The sequence below is a fragment of the Colias croceus genome, chromosome 9 (genome assembly GCF_905220415.1).
Source record: "Colias croceus chromosome 9, ilColCroc2.1".
In the NCBI taxonomy this organism is placed as follows: domain Eukaryota; kingdom Metazoa; phylum Arthropoda; class Insecta; order Lepidoptera; family Pieridae; genus Colias; species Colias croceus.
The window spans coordinates 5,433,369-5,446,783 of NC_059545.1; the positions used below are offsets into that span (position 1 = coordinate 5,433,369).

Consider the following 13,415-nt stretch of genomic DNA (forward strand, 5'->3'; position numbering starts at 1 on the left):
ATTTTTAGGCTGGCATAAAGGTTCTTTGCTGGATTTAGTAATGCTATATATTCAGATATACAGATATACAGATTTCAGAGTACGCTATAGGTGCTTTTGGATAAAATTTATTTTATCATCAAATTTTTGCTTATTATATAAAAGCGTGTTATTATTGGTATAAGTTCAATTATTGGTACATCCATACTAATATTATAATTATGCGAAAGTAACTCTGTCTGTCTGTCTGTTACTCAATCACGCCTAAACTACTGAACCAATTTGCATGAAATTTGGTATGGAGATATTTTGATACCCGAGAAAGGACATAGGCTACCTTTTATTGCGAAATATGTTATCTCCATTTCAGTTATCAAGATAATATTTTTAGCAAACATGAAATAAATCAAAGAAGATATAAATATATCTTTTATTGAGCACAATACAATGTACTCGTCCTATTTTAGTCATTTTTCTTAAAATATAGTGAGCACTCTTATAAAGACATGTCAAGATAAGAAAACAACGAAAATACATTATAATGAACAATATTCTATTCGACGAAAAAGTAACATATTAAGATAAAAATAGTTATACGACATGTTTAGGCCTGAGAGATTACGAGGAGGTATTCAGTGATATATTCCACCCGATGGAGCTTAAAACCGATATCGACTTTCTGCCGCGTTGCTAAGAATACTCTTGGGCACGACGAGTAATATTTCAGAAGTCTATGAATAAATAAAACACCTGTGATCGGGGAATTTTATAAGCTATAATATTTTATTAAACGAACATACTGAATTACTTCGCTTATCGAATTAATGATCGATGTCTTAGGTCTTTTTATATTATGTACAAGAAAGCAGACTAAGTGTATAATATGTACCTAGTCGGTGTGAGGTTATTTGTATGAATATACGTATTTCTGCCATGTTTCACGATGCTGTACAATTTCCTTAGTATGGCACAACTACAACTAACTTCAACCACGGGTGGAACTAATCTCGTAGGTAGGATACCATTATTAATTTAGATTAAAAACTACATCAATCTCAAAGCAGTAAATTCAACAACTAACGTCGAAATAACTGAGTCTTTCATGACTATTACATAGAAGAAATAAAACCTTTCTTTAATGTATCGATTAAAGATATCCACATTCACAAGACGCTTACCAACCTTTTATAAATTTGCAAACATCTGAGGTTTTGCGGTTTAAGGGTTCGACCGCAAATAGTTACATAAAACATTTACTATATAAACACTGATGTTTATATACTAGTACCTATAGAACCTGTCAGTTTATATGTATATGTGAAATTTACGTCTACCACTATCCCGCAGCCTCTACTTACGCCTACTTATTTCAAGGACTTATGTTTAAAGCCAAAATTAGGTCTGACATCTGTTTGAAACTAATTCTAACTAGAGTTTAGGCATCACTCGCTCATATTTATTTAATTGTGTAACTTAAATCTTATTTTTTGTTCATATAAACTCTATTACAAATAAATGGAATGTTATATAATAGCTTGTACTGAAAAATATACCAAGTAAGACTTTTTTGAGATTGAGTTTAATGAACCTAAATAGGCACTTTTCATTGTACAAATTACAGTTTTATACAACTATTTTCTTATTTTTATCTTACTCCCTGGCAGGAGTATTGTCACTGAAACTAAGATGGAAAATATGTTACATTTTGAAACAAAAACAAAAATACACATTAAAAATTGTGTCATCCTTTGCGTGGTGCAATTCGTGGTTCCGTAAACGACTTATGTGATTAATTAATATGAGTGACAATAAATACATAACTGGCTGTAAATACAGTGTCCCCTGGACTTAAATAAACATTGTAACATAAGACAGAGCTCATAATTGAAGCAGAGTTCAACGTAAATTAATAATATCTTCCTACGCGAAATTATGTTTCGGAATTAAAGGGATATATTATACATTGAAACAAAAGTTCTTCTCCAAACATTGTGTTTGTTTTATGATTTTGTTAATTTTGTTTAAACCATTTATGTGTATGAAACAATTTAAAACAAGTAATGAGATATTAATTGTTTACTTTTGTAATTTGTTATAATTTATTATATTCTAGCCGCTCGTCCCGGCTCTGCCCGGGCTAACCCATTCAGTCTAGTAGGTACTTTTATTTTCAAACAAACCTTACGTTACCTACAAGACTGAAAACTGACAACGTACAAAATATTTGTTTGCAACATAAAACATCAGTGACTAGACGTGAAGGTAATCCTTCAAAGACCCTAAAAGGGGTCGAAAGGATTATACTAAGTTTTGTATTTCAAAATTATTCATAATTCAATGTACGAATGTAAATTATAAGCAGTAAAGTCTGTCCTAACTTTTCAACAACTTCGATATTTAAACATACGATGAAAGATACCCTGTTGGATGAGCCGCTTGCAAATTATAAATTTTAATTAAAACCTCACTTTCGGAACAACTTTGTTTAATTTTTTATGTTTATTTAGTTAATTAACGGGCATGAGAATAAGACATCATTAAATACTCGTACTCATTTTATCATTTAAATAATTCTAATATTTTACATTGCAACTAATTTGAAACCAAATTGAATAGTCGAGTCCATTATACCAATTTCAGCGTAAAAGCTTATTGCTATAATAATACTTTGTTGCGGTTTTAGTTATAATTAATTAAAACTAAATTGAATACGTATTTCTAATAATTATTGGAAATGTGTGAGATAAAAATAGTTACAGTAAGTAGTTATCATATTTTAAAGGCCTAGATTAAATGGTTAATTTATAGATAATATATAGATACAAAAAGTGTTATTGTTAACCGGAAACAGCTCTCAATTTGTGTAATGCTATTTACACAAATTAAAAGCCGTTAATTGGTCATGCATAAAAAGTATAGTATTATGTTTTCTGTGCATATAATTATTATTTAACTTTTAATATTACGTACCTGCGAATTAAAAAATAACAAATTATTCGATTTTTAGTAAAGAGCTTATGGAGCAATACTTGAAGGACCATTACAAACCTAAACTCCACGTTACAGCTTTATTTTTAAATACTTAATGTTGAGCCAAAGTAAGGTTACAGATTACTTAATAATAGTTTACTACCTTAGTACAGAATCAATGTTTACTGTTAGCTTAAAGCATATTTTATTATAAGCATATTTTAGCTCTTACCAAAAGTTATCTGTGTCCTTCTGAATCGTATTTAATAGATTTATTATTAAGTACGATTCACAGAATATAATTATTATGAACATAAAATAGTTTCACCTTTGTCTTGTGCTGTGAGAAGTGATGATGAGAGAGTTTGACGCAATTTCCCGAATGCGCCTGGATTGTCTATTTGCCCTGAAACCGCGTTTGTCGTTTCATCTGCCGCCACCATCTGCAATCATTGTCACCAGTTAAATATATTATGACAAGGGGTTTGCCTTTAGGCTGTTTTTAACATGGCACATTAACATCATGGTAGGAATGAGAATGGTAAAAATAAATAATAAAATTTGTTTTTCAAAGCGTAAGTTGTTGTATATAAGTTGTTGTATATTCAATTAATTAAATAGATGTTCAAAATATAATTTTCTAGTGTATAATAAGTATACGTATGTTTACTCGTATATTATAGGAGAGGGAGTAGATTTACTCGTATCTTTGATATCGCAATATTTTAATCTGAGGAATACACGGGGACCAGACATATTTATTATAAATTTAATAAATACAACTTTGTTTAGGTACCTATTTTAAAAATGAAATTTTCAATTTTCAATAAATATATCTTTGCGTATAACTAATACCTATACAATACATATTGTACATTTTAACATGTTTTTTTAACATGTTGTTATAATACATACTTTTTGTAGCTCTTTACAGTATACCCTATAAAGAGCTACAAAAAGATGTGAAAAACAAGACTTTGTAGCGAAAAGGCGAAGTAGTAATGATAAAGCACATTTTATGCAAGAGTTCGTGTCCTGAAAAGTGTCTTACAGCGATATAACTCGTCATACTAAAATAAAGACAAGGTAATATCGTCGTAAATTTCATGTAGAGCAACAGATGGAGAACGAAGTACATCAGTCGGGGGAAAATCAATATTGTCGTCTCCCAAACTGAACTGTAAGCGTTTTATTGCTACGGCCTGGCTCGCGATTATGAGCATATTCTATGCGGCCACAGCGTCAGCAACGCACAACGCGATTTGTGTTATGTGCATATCTGAGAAGCCGCTTTATGAAGACAAACAGAAGGCTTAAACGATTGTATACAAAGCACTGACACGGTCGTCGGTCTCATATTAACCACGTTTTATATTCAACACAATTATTTGTGGGGAACTAGGCGATGTATCGTGTAGATCGTATCATATATGTGATTCTAATATTCTTGATTCAAATGATAAACGTGTAATACGTTTACATAATTCAGTTCAGTCATAAAGGACTGGCTGGGTAGATATAATAACCTGTCAACATGAGGTTGTAACGATCTTTTGAAATCAGCATGAGCTCCGAAACAGATGGTTGTTTGCTTAATTGTGTCTATTGTAGTGAATACAATGGATTTGTGAATATTGAATCACGGAGATGACAAGCTCCGTAGACAGCCTCACAAACGTATAGTCTAGTGACAACCACAAGGGCCCAATGTACTTTCTGTTATTGAATTTTGCTAGTAAAACCACCGCGTTCGTATCTACCGCTTTGCCTGAGGGTAAATTGATAACGAAGTTTACTGTTGCAATTATGTTACCGTTCCATGATGCGAGGATCTATGTAACAAGCGAAAAATATTCTGCAGAGAGTATTAAAGCTCGGCGCTGTTATATTACGTGGATTTTGCGAAATTGTTTGCAGGTTGAATTTAATGAGAATAAAGAGCATCGATGGAAATTTCAGTTCACGTAATAGTCTTCATATCTATGCATTAATAACAAGAAAATTTTATTAAACAGTATCCAAATAAAAATATAACAAGCAACCCAATTTTTATATGCGGTATGCATATAAAATTCTTAAACTATTATTATCGTCGCGTCGTCGTTAAATACAGAGCTTAGTTGTTATTGCTATGTTTAGAATTTAGATTAATGAAATCTACCTAATTAGCGCAAATTAGATTGAATGAAAGCAACAGTTTTGTACAAAAGTAATAAAGATATTTTATGATTCATTTCTAGCGAGACAAAAGATGTAACACGTTACACGATATAAACGTGATCTGGAGAACAATAACTTATCGATACGATTTGATACGCTTCGAGTGAAGCTTCATAAAATCGTTTTTATGGTCTGAATTATAAAAAAAAGCTGCCCAAATATTGTAAGATAAACTATTTTATGTAGGTCTTTGGGGAATACGAAAATCCTTATTTACTTTTATTTTATTTTATTTCAGTTAGGTATTGTATATAAAAAAAATCCCTTTCGGATTAATTATATCAGGTATTTGTGAAATTCAATTCTAAACATAATAAAAAGTATTTGTTTAATTTTGTGATTGAAAAAATTCTCAACATAATGAAAATAAAATTCGGCATAAAGAAGAATGTTGAAGGGTTCAATTAATATTTGATCCGCCATATTAATTTCGTAGATACGGTTGCGTAGATGATTTTTGCGGCAAAGTAGGTCATGAACAATCCGTGGTCATGACCCGCTGACGTTCACAGAGGGTGAGGGAGGGAGGCTCCGGAGGCACTGCCTGTGACCCACTTGTTGCCTTATCCCATATTAACATTACAACTCTTAATTACTGTTGATAAACACTTTACGCCTGTCGCTATATTAATATGATTAAGCTATAAGGCCTTTGTAACTAAAACTTGCTTAAATTATTGTTTGCATTAATCTACATTACCGCCATTAGCCTTATTGGAAATTGAATTGTTCAAAATTATGGCCCATTCCATAGCCTCTATTAATACATTTCTAGCTTTAAGAAATAAGATGGTTAATACTACAACTCATCACTATAACGTACCTACAATTTATATAATTTATTAATACATATATGTATATTTGTTTTCTATTTGCCTTTAATTTAACTGAAATACCTACTTATAGAACATTTTGATTTCATAAAATTATTTGTAAGTTATCTAGAGGATGCTTAACTTAGGTCTTATACGATAAGAATGTCGATTTAGGAAAGAGATATTTTCCAGTTTGGAAAAACCTTTGTGTAAAGATGTAAAAATGCATAAAAGTTTCAATGCCGTTAAAAGCCGTTAGCAGCGCTGGCAAAAATATGTGTATTAATGACTGTAAGGTCCATTGTCATGCTTCTTAAGCTCAAACAAAAGCGAATAAGAGAGCAATCGGGTAGGCGTGTCTGTGACGAGTAATTACGTTCCTTTGTTGTCCCCTCGTGGACCCGCCTGTTGTGATACAAGAGCATGCATTCCAATTATGACCGTATAAGACGTCGTTAGTCATGATTTTATATGAATAGAAACCCAGGAAAAGCTAGGGAGAAGCAGAACAGTAATTATGGTTATTTCTTAGTGCGTATTTATTAATACGATTTGCGGTGAAGGTTTAAAACAATTATGCTAATTGGACCTTTTGTTGTCATTGTTATTCAAATGGATTTAGTAGAAATTTAAATATTTCTAGTCGTGGATACCGGAGGCAAAAAAGCAATCATAATTTTTGTGTGGATAAGCTGACGCACGCTCGGACATTTCCACGCGAGGTTGGTGCAAAAATATTTTATCAAAATTTACGCTGAGCTCGTACCTAGTAGTAAATATAAGGCAAAAATATCATGTAAGTACTAATATAGTGTTATATTATCTATGACTTGGTAAGGTTACACACTCTATGTATTCCATTTCCGTATTTTAAGTGAAAACCACACATGAAATATATTATGGTTTAAATGATAGTTAAAACTCATTTGTTCTTCGTAATCTTAATGTCAGGCGTAATTTTATTTATTAAATATCTTAATAAAATGATTACCATGTAATTGTACATAAGGTTGCAATTAAAAGTTATAGTAGAACATTGATTCGTCGAAACTCCTAATGAGTTTTTGATGGTAGCGCAGGGGAATACTTTTGAACACGCAAGCGCAAAATATACAAGTTTTTACATGACAATACGTAACCACAAAGAAACAGGGAATATCAAATGAGTGATCTTTTACTGTATAATAACAATTAATACAATACTAATATACCTAATAACATGACTCTGACCTATAACTATAGGTTACTACATGTAAATTTTCCTATAAACCCATAGAATATTGTATGAAAATAATCGTTAATTAATCATTTTGAGGTATATTTGAACTAAAAGCCATTTTAATATGTATAAGTGTTCAAAAATATTTGTGTTTTGTATTCGGATGCATAATTAATTTAAATCAAACAAAAAATATAAAAAGTTGTTTGTAAACGAAACTGTAACTGGATTTAAATTTGTACATGAGCAAATTTTCCAAAGATTAACAGTGAATATACCTTTACAAATAAACTTTAAGCAAAAACAGGGTAGAGAAAGAGAAAAAAACTAATTTCAGTGATTTAGTGTTTCGCGTGGTCTTTCATCTTACGGCGCTACCCTTCCCAAATCACATTAAGACAGTTTGAACGCCCGGAACACGCAGACGGATAAATCTAAATCAGGAAAAGGCAACGTTTCCACTGAACTCCGTTTTAATAGCCTTTTTACACCCTTGTTCTTTAATAGTTGTAATTTTCTTTGGCATGTAAATAAAAGGCTTGGAATTATAAAATGGAAGTCCGAGAGGGGTGCAGTTAGCTCTCAATAGGTGCTGAACGTTTCTTTAAAACGATATCTAAGATTTTAGAATTTTCAGATGAATTTCCATTAGATAAATATTCGTTTGTTTTTAATATATAATTTTAAGATACAGTATTAGTTATTATTAAGTTAATACATTAATAAAAAAATTGACGCATAGTAAAATAAAAAATAAAAATCATAAAATCCCATGAGATAATTAATGCAAATACAAAACGGAAAGATGTTTTATATAATGTTAAAAGTATCGTTATCTCACTAAGAAATAAAAAGACTCGAAAACCCGCTCAATATTTATATACGAGTACCTCAATAGTCAAGTCTTGGAAACCTCGTCCGTTTACGTCATTTTCTCAAGCGTTCGTTTATTTATTTTCTTTGATCGAAGTCGACATGTAACTTATATCACATCGGAAGCACCGATGTCATACAGTGGCTATGCTTGACTAAAAGCGTTTACAATGTCACCGATATTGTTACCTATTCATGATTCAGCAGTGCACCACAGCCTCGATATAAACTTGTTAGTTCACCTTCTACGGAAGCAGACTGAAATGCTATTCCGGATTTGACGTTATAAAATAAACTTCCTCACTAAACTCTCGAAAGAATATGAAACATTGTTTACCCTAACTGTTTAAAAGGCCGCTAATGTGTCTCAAGTGCTTCCCCAAACTTTGTTCACAGTGAATTATTTACTTTAATTCTCTGAGACTTGGCGCCAGTACGTTTTTATGTAAATTACTTAATTTATTAGATAAAGTAAATAACTTCGAGTTTTAATCCTCGCGAATTCAAATGCAAATTGTATGATCAACAAATTTTGAACAGGGTCCTACATAAGTTAGGTAGGTATACTATTGAAATATAAATTTATCAATACATATATATTAAAATTGTAGAAAAGTGATATCTGTACAATTAAAATAGTAAAAAAAAATTCATTAAATCGAGCCCGAACCCAACACTGTAGTTAAATAAAATTTAGTCTGTTTGTCTGTATGTTTGTGCACGCTTATCTCAGAAACGGCTTATCCGATTTAGTATGATGTAAGTGGAACTACAAAACCAAATTAAATATAACGAATATCTACATTTTATTTCACGCTCGAAGTTACAATTTAATTTGATACTCCAAACGCATGAAATGCACAGTTTTGCCCTCGGGATGTTGTTGTATCCGTGCTGCACGATTCAATGGATTTTAAGCTGTCGAAAATATTGATTCGTGTCTATTGGGTTGTGAAAAAATTTAAATAAAGCTCCACAATAAAATTCCATTGTTGCAACGTAAGATGATGCAAATTGAAAAAGTTCCAAGAGAATGAACCGAATAAATTACGAGCCGAAACGAGCTGGGTTAAGGATTCTCTTTGAATTATCCATGCTTCGTGCTTATAACCGAATTTATTTTTGATAAAGTTAAACAACAATCTATTCTAAGATTTTGTTTTTATCGTCTTTACTCTTATACATTAGCCTATAGGATAAGATTTTAGCAAGAGGATATTACGCGATCCATCCATATAATACTGTTAGATTAAGGAATACTTATTTAGTAGGTACTGATGAAACCAACGAATGAAACCCTCAAAAGTTAAACAAGAATACAAAATTTCACTGAAACGGTACAAGTAATAAATTTGTATACGTTTTTGTCCCGTCTGTAACAAGAGAGTCCAAACAAATTTAACTTTTTTTTTGTAATTTTCAAAGAACTCTTGCAAAAGTTTGACTTTCAAAGTAACAATTTTGCAATACCTTTTGTCACATTTTTTAAAGATTTCGTTACATTGTAAACTGTAATAAATACATTAAACATTTTCCTAACTAATTGGAAATCGTATGTTTGTAACAATGTACCTATGGATGTTTGTTACTTTTTCACGCAAAAAAATACCTGCTCAGATCTGTATAAGAATTATGATGTAGGTAACTGTCTCAACAGTTGATAAGCACATAGATTTCTTTTTATCAACGAGGGAAGCTGCGGAATTAAGTTATTATTTTACAATTTATTACGTGTATTTGAGATATGGAAACATACGTATACTTAAGAGTTAAGGGATCATTATTTAATTAAATGCATTTAATATGTACTTATTTAAAATTCACTAGGAGCTTTAATTTGTTTATTTTTCTTGTTTTCTTAAGTGAAGCGAGATAGCGGGACGCTTATTACTTTTAATATCGTATAAAGAACTGAAAACAGCAATTTAATGAGGTGAAAAATGAAATTAATAAAAAGAAAACTTCAATAGTAAGATGCACAACTTAAAGGTAGTAAAAAAGTTATAAATTTGCTTAGAAATATATAATTTTAACTAAAGTACAATTTAGGAAAATTTCAAGATCTCGTCATGGCAATACGTCATGGATCAATGCGACCTATTTGGCATCTTCGAATCTTGCCAAAGAAATTTCACTTCTGTCACGTGAGCTCGGCACAAAAGATCTTTATTTATTATAATGAATATTCGAAGTCTTTGTCATCCACACAGATAAGTAACGATATGAATTTGGCAACAATCAACGTATTTTCGACTCCATAATTAAGATATTCTATTTTTTTGCTGCATCTATACGTTTGTATGTTTGCATGTATGTTTACTATTGACGCTATGACACATCCAGTATACTTACTATGAATAAATTATCATCAAAAACCCCCGTAAATAATTTTTAATCTCAAATTTATTATCAATTCACAATTCCCATCAACACAACATATTAACACATAAAAAAGATACGGGAGGAAACTCGTTATACACTCAAGGCAGAATTTTAATAAAACGAATCGATTTTGTTTTTGTTTGATGAAGCTTTATGCAATTTTATGCGCTGATAGAGTATTCAAAGGAGACGCCACCAACATCGGACCACCCGAACAAACACCCCACCACCCTTCGTTTAGATGAAGTATCTATAAAAAGTTATCTAAAGTTATATTTAATTTAAACGAGGACAATTCGCTATTCCCTGGGAGAACCCAGCTTGTTTATTTATAACGTCTGTGTAGCTTTTATGTACTTTCTTAATCATTTTAAGTAGGCTTCCTCTTTATTTAATGGAAATTGTATTCATAAGCTATGATTAATAAAATAATGAAAGATGTATATTAATGTAATTATTAATAAAGTGATAACAAGGTGATATTAAACAATTTCGCTTTTGCTTTCATAATAATAATTGATCAATTATATAAGGTGAAACCTTATCAATACTACATAAAAATACTAAATAAAAGAATAATTTCGCTCGGCACGTGTACTGCGGCAACTATTGTTGCGTAGCGCTACGACGCTACGTAGCTCTTTCGTAGGTATATATTTTGTTGTTTGATTATTAGTTAGGTTTATTCGTAATGGAATAAAATTACATACAATTTTAGAAATAGACTCTACCATGAATAAAATAGAACAAAATGTTTATATTATTTTAAAGTTAAAATATAAATAAATTGTAGTGCATTCGGGGAATTCCGGATATCGGGTAATTTGGAAAATTGAGAATACCACTTCAGGGCATCATTTTAATGTGAGTATCGTGAAGAAATCACATGAAAATAAACGGGTTTGACAATAACAGCATTCATATTTGTTTAATCAATCACTATATAGTTATGTATTCATTTAACATTATTGAATCTACCCCGTCATTCGGATTTACCAAAATACCAACGTAGGATAAAATTGTGTCACAATGTATATTTCCATAAAAGAAAAATCTTAAAACCTTTATGTGAACTTAAAATGAAATTAACGAAACAAAACGACATTGTGATAGCGTAATATGGCTTTGCAACACGACACGCGATACTACAATCAAAGGTATTTAATCCTAAGCTCTTAATCCTTCCGTCTTTCTATAATAAGAAGCTGATATCGTATTTGAGGGTAATTTATTTTACTTAGTACATTCGCCGTGTAGATGATTATATATAGTCTATTAAATCTTCTCTATTAAAGTCCTTTATCTCCACATAGAATCAAATTAATACCGCATACATATTCGCATCTTACGCAATAGTCCTAGGAATATAAATACAAAACACGTACTCATCGCACGTGCTAATACTGCATACGGGATTAAATATATAAACGCGTAGAGAAAAATATTTAATGATAAATAGTCCGGTCTATTTAAGCCTAAAATCAGGAGGAAGGTTACATAAATTCCCATAAAGCTGAATATTGGCATAGTTGTTCAAAACATCATTATAAAGAAAATCTCAAAAGTCCTCATCGTTCCGAGGTGTGCTAAAAATTTGGCACGGGGTCAAAGGTCAAAAAAATGAGTTTTTTGCGATTTTTAGCGAAACGGTGAGTTTTTTCGCAAAATTACCCCAGTACAAAATTGTAGATCACAAAATTCTCTACAAAAAATATATCAATAATTTTTTTCCTAAAAGCCACCATTTTGGAGATATAACGTTCCGAAAAGTTGGATCAGTCGTAATCCCTCTATTTTGCACACGTACGCCACATATGAAAGTCACTAAAGGTGTAATAGAACTAAAATAAGTTCGCTATTATTTATTGTAACTTGCTTATGTAAAATATAAGTTAAACTACGAGAATCTCAGGTATCAAAATCAATCGAAAATATATTCATCAAACAGTTTATCCAATTTTCCTAAATGTCAAAATCATGTATTGTTTCTACACGCAATAACTGGCTGCGATACGACATCTGCTTTTTACAAAAGAGGAAAAACAACAGTTTTCAAAATGTTTGAAAAAAAAGATTTACTACAATGTGCTGAAGTTTTTAAAAATAGTAATTCAACTCAACAACATGTTATCACCAACGGAGTTCAATTTCTTCTTGCTATGTACGGAGCCCCCAAAAAAACCACTTGCTTAGATAAAAAACAAGTCAACTTAGCTTCTCTTCCTCCAACCTCAGTAGCTGCTCATCAACATCTGTTTCGGGTATATTACCAAGTTCAAGTGTGGCTTGGTAATCAGCTGGACCCTAAAGACTGGGGTTGGAAGTTGATCGACAATACACTAGAGCCAGTTCAAACTTTACTTCCACCAGCACCTGAGAAACTTCTCAACACAATATTTTGCAACTGCAAGAAAGGGTGTAGTGCAAAATGTGGTTGCAGAAAAGTTGGACTGTTTTGTTCCCTGGCATGCACACACTGTCAAGGCCGATCATGCTCGAATGTTGAGTCACCAACTCTTGAAGATTCGTTTGATACCGATCAGGAATCGCTATTGGGGCAGTTTACGTGTGAAATAGAACAAGAAGAAGAAGAAGAACAAGAGGATGAACAGGAAGAAGAAGGAGAAGAAGATCAAGAAGAAGAAGAAACAGAAATCTTGGACAGTTATGAATCAGACGACTAACTTTTTATTTTAAGTATTTTATTTAATTACACCGCCGTTGTTTTTGCCCACTATAATATATAATATTACTAGCGGTCCGCCCCGGCTTCGCCCGTGGTACATATTAACGTTTTCTCTACATAAGAACCATCCTCGTACTTCAAGGAATATAATAAAAAAAGAATTATCGAAATCGGTTCAGCCGTTCTCGAGTTATGGAATTACAACGAAAAGTGGCATTGATTTTTATATATTAGATTTTGCAATAGTTTTAAAACATATAAAATCTCAGCA

General features: G+C 31.6%; 1 protein-coding gene across 1 annotated transcript in view; it reads right to left on the minus strand.

Annotated features, from left to right (window-relative positions):
- The window catches only part of LOC123694183 (regulating synaptic membrane exocytosis protein 2), a 102,215-nt gene that overhangs the window by 24,944 nt on the left and 63,856 nt on the right, over positions 1-13,415 (minus strand). The window contains exon 4 of the mRNA XM_045639530.1: positions 3,278-3,392. Within this exon, the coding sequence (XP_045495486.1) occupies positions 3,278-3,392 (115 nt within the window). The remainder of the gene's footprint in view (positions 1-3,277; positions 3,393-13,415) is intronic.